This window comes from Lottia gigantea (genome assembly GCF_000327385.1).
Source record: "Lottia gigantea unplaced genomic scaffold LOTGIsca_51, whole genome shotgun sequence".
NCBI classification, from domain to species: Eukaryota; Metazoa; Mollusca; class Gastropoda; family Lottiidae; genus Lottia; species Lottia gigantea.
This window is the reverse complement of record NW_008709752.1, coordinates 176,300-198,786: the sequence shown is the minus strand read 5'-3', so window position 1 is coordinate 198,786 and position 22,487 is coordinate 176,300. Positions and strand designations below refer to the sequence as shown.

Here is a 22,487-nt window from a genome sequence, read left to right as displayed (position 1 = left end):
AAATGGCGATTCCCTCTTCCACGGACATTTGGCTCTCTGATGTATCTTACCTTGCACGACCATTCTATTCTATTCATACATATGTCATTGATTGTTTTGACTTTGAAATAATTGCGTACAAACATTGCCACTGATGCAGCCTCAAGAAGGTTACATTTCGGTTTAGTAGAGACTCCCCAACTTCATACCTTTACTAGTCATCTCTCATCATTTTAATGCCGATAAAAGCCTATAAATCTGACAGATATTGGCAGCATTGGAGATGTTAATGATAACTAATAATCGATATCCATCTCGTGTGTAGAGCTCCATCGAGAGTAATATCGTTTGTAATTTTCTGTGTTCGAGCATCAGTCAATAATGGTATTAATCTAGGTTATACCACCAACATCAGCTTACACCTTTTACATGGCTTAGTTTATTGAATCATTTTATTTATGGCTCGTTTGGGTTGGCTTATTCCCCTGATCTCGCTTTCTTCATACTGCAATAGATATGAGTTGCAAACAACGCATGCAAAAGGTGTTAAGCTGGGTGTTTTATAAGAAATAGTGAAGATAACGAAACTGTACAGATTTGTAGAGTAGCCTATAGTTCATTGAGACGATGTGATATTTTGACATTAACCATAAACGCATCTCTGCAATGTTACAATGCAGCGACTAGCAATGGACACTGTGATTATCATCTTGGCTCAAGTTTGCATTCGTATATTTTCAAACTGAGCTATAATTGTAATCAAAATGTATAGTGCTACCCCTTGCATAGCTTTGAGACAGAAAGCAGAGCTTCAAAGACCATTAGACTGTAAGCTAGACTGGCCATTAGACTGTAAGCGAGACAGACCATTAGACTGTATATTAATAATAAAGAATGCTGAAGTAGATATTGCATTGTACGACCTGAGTACGTTATTGAACATTCCTGTGGTATTTATACTATAAAAAAATAATCAACCTGGCTAAGTAGAATATCGATCTCTTACTTCATTCCTTGTTCAAGTCTTGTGTAAATAGCAGAACGTGTATCGAGCACTGCCTATGATATTGAGCTGTGTAAAATGGGTGGAGGGATATCCATTTTTCACAAAGGGCTTACTCTGGTCTTCGGCAGCACGGGTATGGAATACAGCTTTTGATATCAAGCTCTGTAAAATGTACTTTGGACTGCATGTTGTTACCTTTACATTGGTAAGGTATAACGAACTCCATCTTATGCCTTGAATTCATGAAGCACTTTGTAATACCTTGACATTGTGAAGAAAGTCTATATGAACTAATAATTAGCCTCGTGGAGTAAAATATCTACCATTACTCAGATCATTGTATTTCTCTGATCGATATAGAAGAACGGATAGTGGAACACATCGATACAATATTCTGTTCAGTTCATTCTTCATTACGTTATTGAAGATTTTATCAATAGTAATTTGTCTTTGTAAATAGATCATTGATCTAGAGTAAAATATTACTGATCAAGTCTGCAGTGCTGTTATTGAAATTATTTAAATATGCAGGCTTTATTATCAAACAATGTTATTGAAGTAGTGGAATATAAAGCAACGGCGACAAATGTCTTTCCTTTTAGCATACACTAAATTATTCGAAAATTGGCATTATTGCGCGTGGGCTTTTAAGATGGTCGGGGGCAATTATTCTAGCAGTAATCTTTAAAATGTTGAAACGTCTGTTCATTTCTTTTTTTTAAACTAAGAGGATTACAAAGAAATTACGTATTAGAACATCAGTTGGAATTCTGGTCACATCCAAGACAAGAAAATCAAGTAATCAAATAATGATAGATTCCTGACATTTACAATTCCATTGGTTCCGTGACTTGTCTGATTTATATAAGAATATACGAACCACGGTTCCAGATTTCAGACAATCTAGATTGATTGGTTATATAACAATAATGTAGTTTGATATAACATTGCTTGTTGAGATATCAATCTACCTCTCATACAGGGAATTATTTACCTAGAAATGATAGCATGGGGAGTTTTCCGTCTGATATATATCATATAATAATATATGTAATCTTTATGGCACTCTAAAAGGAAAGAAACCTTGAAAAAATTAGTGCTCTTCCGTACAGTTTACAGACCGAGACTGTGTGCTCCAGACTGTGCACGTTAAACACCCCTCGACAGTTGGAATCGAAAGAGTGGGGGTCGGTGCCTCATTTTTGACATTGTACACAACATGACAATGCCCAGTGCAGAACAGTGTTGCAAAGACGTTCGGATCAAGTAAGTGGTTTGAAAAAAGGATCAGCGTTATAAAGATTTTATCCTGGTACAATGTGAATGCTTTTCTCTTGTCTCGACGAAGACGTTTGGAGCGAGGGTAGATTTAGTTATTATTAATGGTTTACTTTGAAGTTATCAAGTCCAACTTGACCTAGTTTGAATGTTGACATTGTAGGAAGATAAACTCATGTTAAAACCTACTATTGTTTACATCACAATTACCACTATATACTAAACCGTCTTGTTGGCCATCAGCAAATCTTAACTTCACTTGAAACCTATTCTTTAAATAAGCCGTCATTGTGTATTAATTACAGAAAACTGCCTCTGCAGATATTTGTGCTTCCAAAAGTCTGCCTTGTGTTGGCAACTGTTATCAACTACCCCTGTCCGTGTCTGGCTATAACATTGAAGTCTTTCCTCGAACCGTTTAAACATCAATACTTCCATTTAGCATTTTTGTTTCTGAAAGTAACAACCTTAAGCATAAGGCTATTGCACTAGTCTGTATTATTGCATATTCTAGCCTATTCTGCAGCATTGTACCTGATCTAGTTGGACATAAAGCCAAGATAAAGTTCTCGAAGCGATTTCCATCTGATACCAATCACAGTTATACTCGACTATGGACATTTATATGGACATGTTGAAGCCAAGATGGTAGTTCTCGGAAGAAATTTCACTAGATTACCTTGTAAACGTGACAGAGATTAACAGCAGCTAATCTATACACTGGTCAATATTTGATAAAGAAGAGTAATCTATGTTGGTTCCTGTCATACCGTACTAATCATTTGGTCAACTCATTAGCCTACTGTACATTGAAGGTTAACAAAAACGTTTTCAGAATTTACAATACACTCAATATAATCAAGCAAAAGGAACTCCCCTTCCACTATTCTGTCAAATAGTTTCTTGGATGCAGCTAGTTTAGTCAAAGAAGGTAACGATTGGTATTATTGCATTATCATCTTCTTTGTCCAAATACGATGTGGAACGATACGCTTTATATGTTTTTAACACATTCCTTAAACATATGAAGTAAAACCATCTATAAGTTAAATGAAAAGAGATCCCGAAATATTTGTCTTGACATATTCATATCGGAATGCACCGACTCAGTCAGTGGTAAATGAAAAAAAAAATTCATATATGGTCATGGACACATTTATCATCGTTTAAATGGCTTTAAAATTCATTTCCAAATTCTGGTCTAAAGCACGTTATGTCATCTTGATCTTGAAGTTATTTGATACTATTTGTGATATGTAAGATACTTAACATATTTTATCGTTTAAATCTACCCAGTGGGAGTGTATTCATCCCACATACAGTTGACTTTTTATTACTTACATCTTTATAGAGACACGAAATACCCATGATATAAAATTTATTGGTGCAACATATAACACACCTTGTAACCTACTTCTCTATAAGAGCGGCGTTCAAATATAGTCAAATAAGATTGACTTATATTCGTCCCATAAACAAAAAAATTTCTTCTTTCTTTTTTCACATTAGTTAAAAACTTTCATTTAGCCACATACTTGTCTACAACCTAATGCGTGTGAAACATATACAAATACTTATATGATGATCATTAAAACAAATTTGAACTATAAATAAATAAATACAGCTTACATATCACACATTTAAAATTTACCAAAAACCCATACCCAGATAGACAATTTGTTAGTACATTATACGTAGCTCCAACACAAAACTACTGTGAACAAATGGTTGTTAACACCAACACAGACCATGTTGGCGTTTTCAAATAACACCATGTTATATCACTCAAGCTAAAGTATATCTCAAAGATATAAAATCTTAACAACTGTGAACTATGTTACATTAATAAATTAAGCAGTTCCTTATATTATTGTTACATCTCTTTCCAGACTTGACGAAGCTAAGAAATGGAGATCACAAGACCGAGAACTTATCAACAAGCTCAATGCTCAGATATCAGAACTGGAAGCCGAAGTACGCATGCTCAGAAGAACTAATGAGTCTCTGGAAACTGAGCGTGCACGTGACAAGAGCATCATCAATCGACTTCAAGATGAAGTAGAAAAACTGAGAATTGTAAGTTTAAATCTTTACTCGTTTTATTACAAACTATATATCATGAACTGTTAAAAGTCAACTCACAGTATACGTGAATTTTCCGCAATAGAGATTCCAATATTCTTCACATGTTATACACAAAGTCTAGTATATTGAAAGGAGCCTTATTCGCGAAAACTTACTGAAGAGAAAATCCACATTTTTAAATATCATAATCTGTTTTGATAATAAAACTACTTCTAAAATTGATTTACATGTTTTTGATTGATCAGTCTGATGGCGAGAACAATCATTCAAACTTTAAATAAGGCGTTTGATTGGATGTATTTTATATCGGATAAGAACCCGTGGTGCATGACAATTTCCTCAGATTGGGGATGGTAAGTGGAATCACCAACAGAAGATTCAATAATCTGATCTTACTGAATCTTGTCCTGCATTTAAACTTAAAACTGCACTCAGTGCTACAAATTCCAATCCAACGACCACACACTATCGTCTCTGATTTCTAAAGAAATGAAATAATAGCTTATCTTACATTAACTTACAATATAGGTCAGATTATTATAGGTCAGATTATTGATTAAATGAAATTTGCTAAGTTAGCTTGAATACTTGATATTTTCTAACATAACAAGCGATCCATTCAGATAGAAAATATGTTAAAAAGAATAGACACATATAATAATGAGTCAAGCCCCTTTTATAAAATAGCCCTATTGAAAATATCAAATATGTAAGCATGAATTGAACGTATGAATTGAATGACATTAATGTTCATGTGAATATTATATTGAGTTATTTTTGTACCAGATTTCACTGTTCAGTAGATATTTTATAGCTGATAATAGGTTGTAGTAAAATGGCTTGTATCAATCGCTAACTGATATAATATGCTGAATGTATACCTACATAACTAATGAAATAATACTCTGCTGATTTTTAAAATTACCTTTTTAAAATCAACACTGATTTCTCATAAACTGCAGTCCTTGTCTGTGTTATAAGGGTTAAGAATGGCACCCCTTATAGCAAAATATATGTTATTGATCAATGCGTCGAACGTCTTCGATATAACAAAAGGTTAAGAACAATAGAGCAACTAAATTCATTTCGTTTACTCTTCGCTAAGACAAAAAAAACGTTCCATCAGCATCCGATTCTGCCATAACTAGGAATACCACAGGGAGGCGTATTAAGGTCATTATTATTTAATGTACAGTTAGCCATTACACTGTCAATGAAAGAATACTTTTGAATTATCCTTGTGGTGCATCCGAATATGTTTTAAAGAAACATGATAAAACCCATTTAGAACACAGGGCAGTCGTTTAACCATTGTGTACAATATTATACTTCATAAGGTTATGTTATTTACTTAAAAGGGACATTCAAGCGCGGATAATTCTGGAGACACGTGGATTAGAAGGCTCAAATTTCGACGGTGAGCTGTGAACACTATTACTCATTGGCTTAGCTAAATAAAAGTCCCGTTTCTGAGACTCGTTAGTAAAAACAAATGGCACACTGTAAGTAGAGTGCTCATGAATTATGGTGTTACGTAAAAGAGTTACATGAAATGTAACTATCTGCACTTTTAAGTATACAGAAGCTAGGTGAACAACTAAGTGAATAAAGGTTGAGATTGCCTAATATTCAGTGAATAATGTTGTGAAATCTTTTGTTTAATTTTATAATATTATGCGAGGTCAGAAAATGTTTTATTACAAATTTCAATACATTCAAACAAAAGTCTAATTTTAGCGCACAAATGTCGACTTAGCTCCAATCTTTTCTTTAAGTTCTAATTCTAATTATGCAGAGACATGACTTTCTAAAATATGTCAATTAAAATTTTATTATTACTATTTCAATCAAAATATTTTTGTAAATCAATGTATTAAATTTATAGCGCTTGTTGAATACAAATACTGTAAATTGTTTTCTTATTATGCAGTAACATGTACCTTCACTTGAGATTTAAAAACACCAATACTGCTTTACTATTCAGGACTGTTTAAGATATACGCTATGTTTTTTACATTCAAATAGTCTGTAAATATAAGTCAAAAGAATTAATCACGTGACTTTTTTAAACCTGTATTTAAACAACATTGTACAAGTTTATGTACATTATGGTATGCATTCACACTAGTTTGACAAAATACACAGTACAAGTTCAGCCACCTACTCGTTCACTAGTTGCATATCAACTATATATCATTATTAGAAATATATACATGTATTAAGATATTTTTGTTTAGTAAGAAACTCTACAGAACAATTAACGACTCATAATGTTGACATATTTATCTTGAATACAAAATAATAGCTGTTATAAATTTACAGTATTAACATTAACCAACAAATTTGCGTTCAATGAGATACATGAATTTCTCACAAACCTTGTTATGTTCAAGCTTCCACTTTAATCAGTAAAAGATATGAATAATTGTAAAAACAATGCTGTATGATGTTGAACCTAGGTCGTTGCATGGTTTATTCTAGATATATAATTACTCATTGTAATATTTCAGAATCTAAATGAAGAAACATTGGGTCGTTTGGAAGCTGAAAACAGACGACAAACTCTGGAGGAAGAAATTGAATTTATGAAGAGCGTTCATGAACAGGTTTGTGGCACATTTACAATACGAATATCCCCATGGTTTTTAATTGTATATTTGGTTATTCCTTACTTTCCTGTACTAAGTGTTAACACTAAACTATTAGGATATCATCACTGTCCAGATAACCTCATGGTTATAACCTTAAATGTATATCCGACGGGTTACTCAATGCTTTCGTGAGAACTAGTTAATTAACAATCTTAGGATTGTTATCCTAAAGTTATATCCGACCAGCTACCTGCTTGCTTTCTCGTACAAGTGTCATACACCCACCAAATTTGCTCTCTGGCTTTATACGATGTTTTCACCAAAACGATAAAACTAAGTAACTCTGTAAAGATATGTTTCAGAATTCTGCATTCTGATTCGAATTCTTTGTGAATTTTAAGTATTGGATTAACAGTCACCAATTTCACTAATCTACAATAATGATATTGGTACGCTTGATACGTTTCTATGTTCGAACCATATTGTGTGGGCGCTTACAGCTTCTTATCAAAACAGCAGGAGTGCTTTACTATGCTTGACTCTTATGTTTCTTTCATTACAGGAATTGAAGGAACTTGCTGCTCTTGCTTACCGAGACACCACTGCCGAGAACCGTGAGTTCTGGAAGAATGAATTGTCTCAAGCTATCAGAGATATCCAGAACGAGTATGACTCCAAGGTGGACTCTATCCGAGGTGATATGGAAGCTTACTACAATCTCAAGGTAAGGGACCGCATTGTAGGACGTAAAACTCCATGCCATTTCATTGGGGCAAGGTAGATCCAGAACGTGAATCCTCGTGGCAGCTCATTTTCTTAACTAATAAACTTACTTAATGCAGCAAGTGGACGTAAATAAATCTCAATTATTCCACAAAATATCTCGTTCGCTCATAAGATGTTGAACGACTATAGGCTATGAATTGATTTTCATTTATATCTATGTGTTTTAATTCAGGTACAAGAATATAGAACTGGGGCCGCGAAACAGAACATGGAAGTTTCAACTCACCGTGAAGAAGTTAAGAAGTACAGCAAACAATTGTCAGATTCCAGAAGCAGAATGGCCGATCTTGAGGCTAGAGTAAGTAATATTTGAGTTCTTACTAAGTAGCGAGCTTCAACATTATTGGTAACAATCTGGCCCATACAACTACCAATACACTATTATTATAATTATTATATCGAAGCAAGAAAAGAATTATGAATATTCTTAGGATTTCTTATTTACATTCTGTAAAGGCCATATATCCTTCCTCGGTTACTGTTTTGCTAATTGAATCTATTATTTAACGAATCTCTCCATTAAACAGCATGGTAGAAGCGTATTTACCTGATATTTTTGACAGCATCGAACCAAGTAACATTAATATACTTTAATGTACCTCTGTTGATTTTTAGAATGCCCAGCTTGAGAAACAATATCAAGATCTAATGAATCAAATGGAATCATCCGAACACACTCATGCTCTGGAGGTCACAGAATTCAAGAAGGAACTGACAACCTTACGTTCTGAAATGGAAGGAATCCTTCAAGAACTCCAGACTCTGATGGATGCCAAGCTGTCTCTGGAACTGGAAATCGCTGCTTACAGAAAACTGTTGGAGGGTGAAGAGAGCCGGTATGTATGATATAAGTCTGTCTTTGATTCTTTAAAACACTAGTAAGGTGTGCTGAAACAGTTATTGGAACAGTGATCAGAAGATAGATAATGTGCGAATTCAAGAACCTGAGGTAAAACGAACAAAAATGAAAGAAACTCAGTTTTGATGTGCGATGACGTATTTTGAAATGTATTTCTATTTGAAATTTTGGTTTAAATTTGAGTAATCTGAATGCAACGATGTCTAGAGAGAGTTGTTCCATAACGATTTTATCAGTAGATCGATGTTTTACTAAACACTAAAAACTAACTTGAGACTAAATGAATCTTTTCTGCATCATGTTGAAGGACTGTCGATGAATTGCATAGAATAGGTTTCTAAAATTCATGTCATTCATTCAAATGTGCTATTTGGAAACCTGTAATGACAAGAAAACAGGTCACTTCTAAAAATTCGTTTTAACAGGTGATACAACATATTGGCAGAGTAAACACTGAGTTTTTTTATAATGAAATAAAGGTGTTTTGCCCCACGAATGTTACGTTCTAAAAAGCAGTATTGGTTGTATCAACTGTTAAAGCGAATAATTAGTGAATTGTATTCCTTTAAAGGGGTTGACCAGGGCCATTATGCTTTAACAGCTTGTAGGGATTGTTTCAGCTCCTCGAATATTGCATCATGTAGAGTGGGAGATAATGTAACAACAAATTTACTATTTGAAAGCAGCTGAAACATGCCCCACAAGCTGTAAGGTTAATAAATGGGTTTGGTCGTTCCTATGAAACAGTACTTCAAGTTGTGTTGTAAGATATTTTCAGTTGATATTGTATCGTTGTCTGTATTCAGTAGTGTATTATTTCTGTTTTAATGTTTTGTGTCATCTTTCAGGATTGTGATCATTTGATTCAAAGATATTTTGAATTCGATTATCAAGTGTACAACTTCTTTTAGATTTTATGTTTGCGGCATGTTTTTACACTAATAACCAGTATTTTTGCTCTCTGATTCCAGAAGGCATCATGATTTCTTTGCATCACTATGTAACTTTTTATTTTACTTTCATTTTCTGTTATAATGAAGTCCAAATACCTGTATAGATATGTATAGAAAACAAAATTACAAGCGACGGTAAAGGAGTTTCTAATGCTTTACCCGTTGTTTCCTCTTTATCCTTGAATTCCTGAGTAATTAAGTATTTTGTTTTTATTCAAGTCGGCGGTATATAATAGCATGATATCTCTTTCAATGATGCAAGTTGTAGGAAATGACGTTGAAAAGGCATATAGTGTGTCATTGGTTGTGGACGTAAACGATCACAAAACGTAGCCGAATTTACGTTCTACGTATAAGTAAGATAGTTATGACTGTTTCCAAAAGCTGACATAAATGATTTAACATCAAGATACTTTGCGTTTGCAGAACGGGTGCGCTTGTAAAACATTCGGTTAGGCCCATTCTAAAGTTTTAGTTCTTTTGCTTCCTACGTTTTGATTTTTGTAAAGATTGTCGTCATTTTGTTTTTAGTTTTAATTGTTTTATTTCGAAATTGGAAATTAAAGTAATCCGTCCCTCCCCATCCTATAGGTTGGATGTCTGTCACAGCCACGAGGGCGTGACGGTAGTTAGAAGACTTGAACCTAATGAGGGTGGTGATGCTCAAGTTCTGCGTGAAACAGTTCGTAGTTACTATGACGAGGATCGTCACTCGAGAGCCGGAAGCGAGGCAAGAACCGAAAGCGAAGGGAGAGCCGGAAGTGAGGAAGGTAGTGTAAGAGAGGGCACTGGGAGTGTTAAAAATGGAGGAGATGATGACGGTGAGATTACATTTACGTCACTTCCGTCACAGTTTGCTTTGGATGTTGTTTATGAGTTACTTGATGTTCAACTTTGGTTGTTTTTGTACATTTTGGTTCCTTTAGTTGAAGTTTACACCATCCCTTGTATCTATGTGTGTAGATGACTGTATTTTACTTGACGACCCTCAATTTCATTCTATAGGGACGAGACTTGGCATTCCACTGATGGACCAACAAGTTCCAGGGACGTTTATACATCAGAAAACGTGAGGAAAGATCTACATAGTTTCTACGAGAAGCATGGTAGTGGCGGTGTAGGAGGCGGAAGTGGAGGTGTTAGTGGTGGCGGAAGTGGCGGAGGGTACGAGGAACGCCATAGTACCAGCTCGAGCTTTAGTTCTTCTCGTGGTGGCGGCGTGGACGATGATAAGAAGGACGAGGGCGAGAAGAAAGCGTATAGATGGTGAAGCGACTACTGAAGAACAACCACAGTCCAATGGATATTGTAACGCGCGTCACGCAATATTGTTGTTCAAACGAATGAACTGTTAACATTGCTTTAAAAAGACATTTGCCATATTAGCACAGTGCTTTTTGTGAATTTTATAATATTTCATACTTCATATTTCACGTTTCAGATTATAGGTGTTGTAAAGTTGCTGTTTGTGTTTAAAACATTTTATCAAACACTTTACATTTATACTACAAAATTTGTCCACTGATATAAAATAAGATGAACGTAGATTTACGATTTGATTTTTTCAACTAAAATTCGCAGCGCATTGCTGTTTCATTGTTCTACTTGTAGTATTGCCGAGTGTTTGAAATTAGTGTATAAATTAAATTTCAAACTTTTTCAAGTTTCAGTTGAGTTCACGTTTTCTTAGGTTTTTATTTACACCGTACCTGATTCGTCAAGAATATTTTCGTTTCTATTTTTTATTTTATACTTTTTTATCATTTAATTTTAAATCTTTAGAAGTGAAACCAATGGGATTTATACCGCCGGGGGAATTACTCCATCACAGTTTACAAGATCACATAGCGAACCAACCTATGGTTCCAGTTCAGATAGTGAAAACGAATGGGGTACACGTATTCTCGTTAAATCACATACACTGGACGAGACTCCACACGATCACACAGTAGGCGATACTTTCCTATCTCACTCACCTGACAATATTCAAGGAAATTTTCCAGAGCCTGATTGGGGCAAACTGTTCAAGCAGGGGACGCTTGGAACATCCGGTACCGGTATGTTCACTGGAATCATAAACAGGGTGTTGGTCCTCGTGATGTTCTGGGAGCTTCTCAAGAACTTAACGCGCGATACTTTTGGTGTTAAATCGTCCTATTAGGTTATTTATAACATTGATTATAAATCAAATTTTATTTACAGTAATCAGATTACCGCATTTTCCTACAATCAGGAGAAAAGAAAATCTCAGTTAAGATCTTGAGAAGGTTTTCTGGAAATTTTCTCTACAAGTTATGTTTTATATCTTCTACTTTTATTTTTTCTTTTCAGTTTTGTTTGATCTTCAAGAATTTAGTTTCCAAACTTTTTTCGTTTAATTGGAAATAAAATTTCCTTGTCAATTTTAAATTTTTAGGTTTATTTTTTATTTGTTTTTTTTTATTATTTTGTTTTGCACGATTTTTATTTCCCCTTTTCTCCCCTGTATCTAGAGTTGGTTTGAAGCAAGTAGTGGAACAAGTTGTAAATGTACAGAATCGTGGCAGTGCTCGCCTATCAGATATTATTAATACATCCAATACATTCGAGAGTAGTAGTTCTGGTTGGTATAGTTACTTGGCATTCACCTAGCTAGATAATAATATACTAACTAAATAGTAAAACTAAATAGTAATACTTAATAAAACACTTAATATAACTACTAAGTATTCTCTCTAACATACACTTACTCTTTGATTATTTTAATGATGTGGTAGAGTACGCCATTATTTATCTTTAACTTCCCGACCACCTGTTACCTCTCGGCGATAGGGGTTCACAGTCGAACCCAGCAAAGTAATGATAGATATTTGTCACTTTGACTTTAACTTTAAGCCTTTTGTCTGGAGTAATCTATTACATAAATTTTAAATAATGAAGTGAAAACCGTTCCAGACATTATGGATATTTCATGTATAAAATACCTCCCTATCGTGATCAAATTGATGGTTTGGTTATAGGAAGTTTGAAATATAGGACTAATGGTCAAAGTCATGCCAATAAATGTACAAATTTCAATTATTTAACACAACCGTCTCTGATTCATTTCCATCTCTTAGTTTGTTTTATCTGAGATACACATTTTTAAAGCATGTATCCATCTTTGTTATTAATTTTTTTTTGTTTTGACAATTTTAATAATATATTTTCTATCTTTTCTGTAATATTGCTTCAATTTTAACCGCTTGTCTACTACTCTTGCTATATATTAAACTATCACATTATATGGGTATGGGTAAACAGTAATTCGTGTGCATTGTGAATATATGTTTATGGTGGTTTTGGGATTCCTTGATATTAACCTTGTAACTAAAGGTATACATTCGTCTGAATATCCGCTTACCCAGCTATACTCTTGTCAGTTTTCAGATTGCAAATCCGACGATTCATTGGTATACAATTAAAAAATTATATAATTTGGTAAGCGGAATGAATAGACGAAGGTATCTCTTTAGATATTGATGCTTTTTCATAAATGTGTTCCAAAGTGCTTTTCTGACTATAACTTGAACGTTTGAGTAATTTCAGAGAAAGAAAAAGGTTGTTCAATTTGATGTTTATCATCACCAATATTACCACAATTAGAATCAAAATTAAACATTTTTGCCGTGGGCCGTTTTCATTATCAATTTAACCTTCAAATTTGACTTTTGTTGTTTTATTACTTAGAATTGTCACTAAATTTCACAGCCAAATTTTCTCTTGATCTCTTTAAACAATATACAAGGACTATATTCTTGATTAGTTATCACTGTAGAAGCTTTAGGAACAATATTTTTCATCCGGATTTTTTGGATTATGTCCCCTTATTATTTGGTGCTGCTGGTTTATTTTGTATGCTTTTGATGACGTAATAAACTAAAACATAATTCTAATATCTTTTATCCTGGTAATATCATGACAATGTCTAGTCTCTTATCTTATACAATTTCTTTTTTACTGCATAGTGTTATTAACCGTCTTCAGCAGATATATTTGACCAAAAAAGCTCTTATTCTGTTTAAGGATGGCAAGGAGTTGCTGACGATGCATAAGCTCGCGTTATAGATTGTATAATGTCTCAAACAAATGTTTTTTTGATTATTTGGCTGGATTTTGACCCTTTTGTTCAAAAGTTTTTTTTTTTTTCATTTGAAGCCTATGGAAAATCAAATACAAATATAGCGCTCGGCATGAGACGAGAGTAATTCAGCTTAATGTTACTGTTTGAAATAGGGCATCTTCTCAATCCAAAGTTATATTAAAGTATATATTTCTCTCTATAAGACTCGAACCTTGGTATGAAGATGATGCGAGGGGAAGTATCAGCTAAAACCACCTACCAGAGGACTCAGAATGGACCAGTCTCTATTGCTGATGTCGACCCTCAAGGACGATACATCTGTCTGGAGAACACCAGTACTGCTGGAAATAAGAGGGTAAGTACACTTCATTCAGTTTAGATATATACATAGTGTAGTAGACACGGCGTTTTGATAATTAAAACCATGCTTGATTTGTTTAAGGTCTTTCCCCTTATGGTGGTCGCAGGTGGTCATAATACTTTAAAATGTCGTTTGATAACGTCCAACACAATCACCCCACAGACGTTTCCCAAAAGAAAAAGAACATTTTCAACGCCAACCACGGTTCTTAACCCCCATTCAACTGATTATGATAAATTTGTATAATTCAGGATGTAGATCTCGATGGTTTTAGAATCAAACGTACAGTAGATAATGAAACATACAGAGAACAAGTTTATCACTTTAGGAATTTCGTCTTGAAAGCTGGAGCTAGTGTTAAGGTAAGATTCTTATCATCAATCAGAGAGGGTTAGTTGAGTTTGGAGAGCTCACAGACCTAAATACTATATAAGTACAATTTTGCAAAATCCTGCATCCATCTGAGTAGCTTGCTAATAGGGTGACTGATAAGTGGGGACTCGGTCAATCTACTCTATTGCGGGCTGAAAATCAACATACTTCGATATCTACAGCACATCAGATAGTGCAATATATAAACGTCCCAATATTAGTAGGGATTTTGCTGAATGGTGCCACGATTTACTGTTATCTACTCGTTTGTTTAGGTCATGTTTTATTTTAGATCCCGGCCAAATATGTCCTTCTTTACATTACCCAATGCATTGGTCTACTTTATTAACGATCTGTACTCCCCATCACTGCTCTATTCCAATGATTCATTAATTGTAATGTAATATAGATCTGGGCCAGAAAAGCCGCTAGTGAAGCTGATGCCTACGATCTGGTGTTTAGAGATGCAGATGAATGGAGACAAGGAGCTCACGTTAAAACAGTTCTTCTTAATCCTAAAGGAGATGTAAGTAATACAATTTTCACATGATTGTTGACTCTTAAGGAACGATAAACAAACATAAGCTGCTGAGTGAACTCTATTAAAGTGTTCCAGGTACAACTCTGTTTACGACTTCGGGTGCTGTAGATGGGATTTCAGCGGTTAGCTCAAATTCCAACACCCAACAGGAAACTAAAATTAGGGTGAAAATTAAAGGAATTGGAAAGTCAACTTTCTGCTTTTGAAAGTAAAATTGATATCTAAAATGGACTTCTATCATTAGGGATATCAATATTCAACCGACTACATGTATATTCCTTTAGGCTAACCGATAATAAATGAAATATTTTTCCTATTTCAGGAGAAAGCTTGCCACAACCAGAACACGCTCTACACATAAAGACAAGCTCACTGCCAGGAGCCATCTCACTATTCCATGTTGTATCCATATTGTTGGCTTACACTTAATTTATACGCCAACATTGCAGCAACAGCACAATTTCCTCCTCGTTATTATAATTAATATTATTATTATTAGTTGAGGTTATTATTAGTTATTATTATTTTAATATTAGTCAATTTATTACTTGTTATTAGATCTCTCCGTCTTGTTAGGGTAACTCTGGGGTTTCAGTACAACCCATGGAAGCCAAATGTTTCTATATAGGTAAAGACAATTAACAGAAGACATGACATTGTATAGCCTGCAATGGATCTCTTCGACGTACTAGGAAAACATATTGAGTCGATGGCAATAAATATGCGAAGATTATTAACTAATTAACATAATTAATTCTTACATTTCCTAAGATATCTCGAGTTGATAATCCCAAGAGGTGTTCCAAAAGGGTGAGAATGCCCTGCATAATGACTGCGTTGACACTTACCTCAACGGAATCCCCAAATAATTTAAAAACTTGTAAACATTCCATTCAAACTTATTGACAAAATATAACGATTTTAACGAAATTTAACGAAATTCTTGGGACCAACAAAAACTGATTTTCTAGAAATGATAATGTATATTTAATAATTATAACGTAGTACATTTTATTGTTATTTTTATAGAGAAGGTTGTGACATTTAGATTTTATTATTACTTATTAAGATAATAGAATGATATATTTTGACATTCCGATGTTTGAGAATGATTAATCTTTTTTAAAATCAAAGAATCGCTTTTTCGGCTATTAAGCATCCCTCCATTTTTTGCATGATTTAACTTATTGCCTTATTTCTTTCTAAACTTTCGGTTGCTTGCCTTATGATTAACATTCGCTTTAGCAAGATTTGTCTTGAATGGAAAAAAGAATAGAAAAATTTCAATGTTAGATCTGAATTCATACTTATTCATTTTTTCATATTTATACTTTAGAGTTTGAGATAGAACAATAACAAAAATATTTAAAAATAAAAACGGTGAAGGGTTAATAATGACCTATTTTAATTCGAACATTCCGATGTGTTGAGAAATATGTTCTAAATTCGTTATGGGGAAAATTTAGATTATCATTACAACTGTAGATAGCGTCTTATTTTGTACTTTTTTAACACCCAATGCTACCAGATCTTTATAATGTAAATGTATTGTACAGCTTTATCATTCTTCACTATTGTATCTTTTACATATTCACTTACATTTTATGCTTCGAATGCATCGCCTTACTACTCAATGTTCAAATATTGTCATTTCATAACTTATCAGTCACTTCTTTCCAGCACAACTCTAGCACTTGGTCCTCTCGTTTCGAAACAAACGTTCCTAATGGGGGCTTTAAGAGGCCAATTTCACTCAAACTTACCGTACAGACAATGTTAGTAAAATTGGTCCTTTTTTTCGTTGTACTTAAGTTAAGATATCATTGAAAAGACGCCATCCAGTCAAACAAGAAGCAACGAATATCGAGAAATACTTTGCACCATTGCACCATTTTTGTCTTTATAAATTTGATGTTAAATTGAAAGGATTGTAAAGGGATTTTCTAGTGTTCACGGTCTCCTTTATGCTACCTTAAATTGGCCCAAAGGAGGGTGTTATTATCGCCTATTCATATAAATGCCAAATAAGCCTTTTACAATCTCTTTACAAACTTTTTCGAATTCTTGCGCCATACATGTTTTTTTACTGCTGATATCTATCTATGTGTGAACAGTTCTTATAGTAGGTCCTTATATAGTCCTTTTACTTGCCATTTTATGAGCTTCCGTTTATACCCTTTTTTTAAATTGATTTTTTATTAAAATGAAATTTCGTTGTAGATTTAAATTTGCTTGCTTATTTTTTAGCGTTTCTATTTATTTAAAGCAGTTTTGGATTGATTTAGTTGATGAAATGATATTCATTGTTGATCATGTGACTATGTTTTTATATGCTTTATTTCAACTATTTCATGTACTGTCAAAGTCAACCTTTAGATTCAAATCTAAGATCTGTTAATTCCTTTCTTGTTTTTTTACTTTATCGATTTTTTTTAAACATTCCATTTCCCCTAAGATCTGTTTGTTATACTTATCTTTCGTTTTGTGTTTAAAAGACCAAGCAATGTTATTGAACGATGTTGTAGCTGCAATGACGTTGATAAATCTGTTTTGTAATGATGCTTTCGTGGCATAATAAATCTTCATTCAATGTCTAATCTTGTGTTCTGTATCTATAAATCACATGAATCACGGGTGGCTCGATGGAAGGGCTCGGCTCAAACGGTCTACCTTGAAAGTTCTACTGGGGCTCTGCAACAGATTCAGCATAACGGAAAATGCAGTGAATTGTCGAATGGGATCACCTGAGTCATAAAAAGGTAGAATAAGAATGACCACATGGCTAGTAGGAGAACTGAAAAGGCGAACTACTCTTTCAATGGTTAGATTTTTTCACAAACGATAATCAATCGATAACTTCATTGCTGATCTTGTTCAGGATTCATTTTCTCAATCCTCTGAGAGAACATATCCACCATGTTCAATGTGTTAGGACTTCGTTTTATACCTTGACTGCAATAACCATCACGGAATGCAGCAATTTGATTGAATTGCACAGCAGCGAATACAACTAATCAGAGCCCTTGACAGACAGACTTTAAACGTTATGGTTTATTGTTTCGGTCCCATATTCATAGCATCTGCTAAGGGGAAGATATATGTTTCTAACGCGTTGAAGACAAAGAAGTAGTAGAATAGAAATAGTGCAGACACGTGTGCTACAGGCTGTGCATGTAAAATTAGTTCCCTCTAAAGTCAATGTGAATGTGCTACACTTGCCATTGATGTCCATTACGTCAGTATAGAAAATGAAAGAATGGGATTTGGCTTATTCATTTCTTATCCACTGCCCAAACCAACTTATATAAATTGTTCTATGAAAAAGAATACGGCAAATCGGAAATCGGTGTGTGTTTTTTTAATTGGCCTATATAATATTTTAAGACCTGATGAAATGACATAGCCGGTTGTCTGTGAAAAGAATAAGAAGTATCTGTCCAACCCACTTCATCAGCTAAGATGCATTCACACTCACAAGAAATTCACGAGGACACAGCCAGTGGCGTTTCTAAGAATCGATGGATGGGAGGCCACACAGGGGACCATCGAAGAGAGCACACAGAGAATTCTTCCACTATGTGCAATGATAAGAAACTTTGAAGGGGGGCCGCTTCTTTTCGGAATCAGCGGTTTTCGAAATTCGACTTTGAACAGGATGGGAAATTTTGATTGATTATAGCCGATTACATGGCAACTCGTGTCGTGTAGAGTCATGGTAAATCTTTAAAATATTTGTGGTCTGTTGTCTAGGTTACGTCTTTTCGATCGAGACTAAATCTGATAAAGTTATCTCCCCTCAATTTGCTTAACAACAGCGTCAAAATGGAGTATACAGGTAGCAGTTATGAAGGCGATATAAAAAATAAAAGGTAAAATGTCATATAAAATCTCAATATCTTAAAACATATTCAACTGTGATTATAGTTTAGTGTTTTTTGTCTTGGTTTTTAATATTTTGTAGTTGCATTTACCTTTCGGAGAGCCGAAACACGTTTAACTTTCACTTGATAAGTTAATTCAAGCCACGGACAGGCGGTCCAATTCCCATATGGAGGCCTACAATCATAAATATAATAACTTAATAAGCCTAGGCTACATAATAAATACCGTAAAAATCCTAGCCTTGTGTTTGAGGAATGGTTCTAATACTGTCTAATAGCAGTCTGAGAGCTTTAGACAAGGCACATTATACTTTTAAATATGTAAGCTTATTAGTTAATTAATTATTAATTCAGAAATAATATGAAACAATAGGAAACCAGATAAAATAGTTTTATTATTTTGATGGACAAATTTATAGTTGGTTATTTTGTCTTCAGGTTAGAAGGTAAAGGATTGTATAATTTTCCTACTGGTACAAGATATGAAGGTGAACTTAAAGACACCATGTTCCATGGAACAGGAACATTATTTTTTCCTAATGGAAGTAAATATCAGGCTACCTGGGAGAATGGAATAGCAACAGAGGTAAATTATATGATTAAAATTGACATCATATACCAATAAGCATAATAAAAAAGTTTTGTAGAGACTGCATTTTATGCTACAAACTTCAAAATAATAATACAATGCATGTTCACAGTGCAATTTTGTTTGCAATTTGCAATATGAAACTGACAGCGTGTTCGTAGACAAAATATTTATGAACTTTTCAAACTTATATAACTGAAGTTCTAAAACAGATAGTATTCATTATAATGTTTCTCTAGGGTCAGTATACTTTTACTGATGGTCTAGAATATAATATATTATAGGGTCAGTATACTTTTACTGATGGTCTAGAATATAATATATTATAGGGTCAGTATACTTTTAATGATGGTCTAGAATATAATATATTATAGGGTCAGTATACATTTACTGATGGTCTAGAATATAATATAATATAGGGTCAGTATACTTTTAATGATGGTCTAGAATATAATATATTATAGGGTCAGTATACATTTACTGATGGTCTAGAATATAATATATTATAGGGTCAGTATACATTTACTGATGGTCTAGAATATAATATAATATAGGGTCAGTATACTTTTAATGATGGTCTAGAATATAATATATTATAGGGTCAGTATACTTTTACTGATGGTCTAGAATATAATATATTATAGGGTCAGTATACTTTTACTGATGGTCTAGAATATAATACATTATAGGGTCAGTATACGTTTGCTGATGGTCTAGAATATAATATATTATAGGGTCAGTATACATTTACTGATGGTCTAGAATATAATATATATTATAGGGTCAGTATACTTTTACTGATGGTCTAGAATATAATATATTATAGGGTCAGTATACTTTTAATGATGGTCTAGAATATAATATATTATAGGGTCAGTATACGTTTGCTGATGGTCTAGAATATAAAGAAGAAGGTTGGGAGTACTGTGATGGGTATGATAGAAGGTTTTATACAGAAATATGTAATGGTTTACAACCTGCAGGTTAGTTGAACTTTCATATCAATTATAAACTATTTAACCTTACTCTATAGAATATTGTTAATAAATTCTGAAAAGGACTGTTACAATGATGTCAATTTTTTTATGCTCAGCTTGAATTTAAATGAGAAAAGACAACTTTCACATTCCAACTCAGATTAGAATTCAAGACCACAAATGACATCATGTAAAGATTCTAACATTCTAACAAACTGCACCACAGACCCTCTTCAAATCAGATGTCTGGTAAATAGATGATTACCATCATGTGTTTAATGAATGTATTTTAGGTCGATCTCAGTTAACAAATCGTGTACCACCTAGAGAAATACCAGAAGGTTGTTATGACTGTGGTGATGGTTTTTATAATCCTATCTCTAGAGTTATAATAGATTATAATCTTAAATTCCTTAGAAATGCTGGTAAGTTAATCAGCCTAGCTTATTTTTCACTAATCCAATTGACACGCTTCTTCATAAGGTTTGTTTTATATTTATGAACACTTACAAAACTCCTGCTTATTGTATCAGTATGGTTTTTTAAGATAAATTTCATGGCCTATACTTTGCTATTTGGATAAAGTGAGCTGCAGTTCCATCAATACATCTATTTATTGACAAGATTTAGGGGTGATTTAAACAACGAGCTGAACTTATCCTCGAATATAAAAACTAATCAAAATTTCATACAGCATTATAAAACATAAAACATTTAGTACCAAGCTATAGTTATTGTAGCCTGTAGTATTTAACACTATTGATATTTGTATTGTAGATGATGATGAACATGATTGGATAGTAAAAACATGTCGTAAAGGTTGGGATGAGATAGTCGGACCACAGCCTCAACTTACAACATAATCTACATGGTTTTATTATAAGATGGTCTTTTACAGCTGACAAAGGGCACAAAACATATAAATGTTTTTTATCATATCATCATACTGTTTTACTGTTTTTACTGGGAACGAAAATTGTAAAAGGAAACTTATTTGACTGGTTGATCAGGTTTGTAACAACACAGGCTGTATTCCACAAAATAGAAACACAATATTCTTTATATATCTCTTAATTTACTCTCATAAAATCTAAGGTCTATCTTCCAAAATCATCTTCATTTTAATTTCATTTTCAATATTAATTTTTATAAAAGTACATTTTTGAATATGTAACTTGTTATCATGTTTCATAATCTAATACTGAAAATTTAAAAACAATTTACATGTATAATATAATATAAGTTTTAAGAGGAAGCCAATTGTCCTGTTTTTATTATATAATGTTAAATAACTAAGATGAATATAGCTTCCTGTTAAATTTGAACCCTCAACTTCCACTCAAATTTTTTCTTAGATCAATGACTGGCATATTTTATTTTTCTCATTATTTCATATTGTATGGATGATATTTTGTGAATGAAGTTTGTTATAGTGTGATATCGTCTATTTTGTCTATTGTGATAATTTTTATATACAATATTTATTATTTATATTGTCTGTGATATTTTAAAATAAATGTGTTTAATTATACAACTTTCTCTTGTTTTAATTTGTAAGTTGTGGACAATGTGGTTCATCTAAACTGGAGATATGAAGTTTTGAGTTATCAAGCAATATTTAAAGGAGTGTTATGTCCTTGCAAATATAATGTTACAAATAAAGATCTAGTTCCGGTTTTAAGTCTTAGTAGCATGTTTATTTCGTCGCTTACATTTATATCGTTCATCTGCCCATGAATACATAACAAGGAGTAACCAGAACTCAAAAAGTTCCATATTGCACACTGCAATGTACTTACTACAGAAGTGAAACCCCAACAACAACATTTTTAACCATTTATTATTTCACAGAGTAAAGACATACAGTGTTCTAAGTACCAGGTATTTGCTCTATCAGCTGATCAAGACTGATTTTATTCATTCTGAAACTTGTTATAGAATGTTGACATTGAGCTTTATCAACTTGTATAGATAATGTTACAACAACTGTATCCCTTATCATTATCATTAATATAAAATACCCAGCTTATTCTGCTCACAATATCCCTGGATTGTTTGAAACTGAAAATCTTTAATCTTACATGTCTAGCATGGTTCTCTCACCTACATTGCACATATTGTTTAGAA

The 22,487-nt window shown here is 33.4% G+C and overlaps 2 protein-coding genes across 2 annotated transcripts in view; both read left to right on the top strand.

Annotated features, from left to right (window-relative positions):
• The window catches only part of LOTGIDRAFT_204366 (hypothetical protein), a 33,279-nt gene extending 16,762 nt beyond the window's left edge, over positions 1–16,517 (top strand). Inside the window, exons 2-11 of the mRNA XM_009062359.1 lie at positions 4,153–4,339; positions 6,859–6,954; positions 7,502–7,663; positions 7,898–8,023; positions 8,341–8,561; positions 12,030–12,139; positions 13,843–13,994; positions 14,252–14,362; positions 14,782–14,898; positions 15,236–16,517. Of these exons, the coding sequence (XP_009060607.1) occupies positions 4,153–4,339; positions 6,859–6,954; positions 7,502–7,663; positions 7,898–8,023; positions 8,341–8,561; positions 12,030–12,139; positions 13,843–13,994; positions 14,252–14,362; positions 14,782–14,898; positions 15,236–15,274 (1,321 nt within the window). The 3' untranslated portion in view covers positions 15,275–16,517. The remainder of the gene's footprint in view (positions 1–4,152; positions 4,340–6,858; positions 6,955–7,501; positions 7,664–7,897; positions 8,024–8,340; positions 8,562–12,029; positions 12,140–13,842; positions 13,995–14,251; positions 14,363–14,781; positions 14,899–15,235) is intronic.
• A 2,680-nt stretch (positions 16,518–19,197) lies between these two features.
• On the top strand, positions 19,198–21,223 carry LOTGIDRAFT_125626 (hypothetical protein; the record flags this gene model as incomplete). The annotated part of the gene is made up of 4 exons (XM_009062358.1): positions 19,198–19,380; positions 20,255–20,366; positions 20,654–20,785; positions 21,138–21,223. 4 exons carry the CDS (start codon positions 19,198–19,200, stop codon positions 21,221–21,223), a joined length of 513 nt encoding a protein of 170 aa, XP_009060606.1.
• Between the last annotated feature and the right edge of the window lie 1,264 nt (positions 21,224–22,487).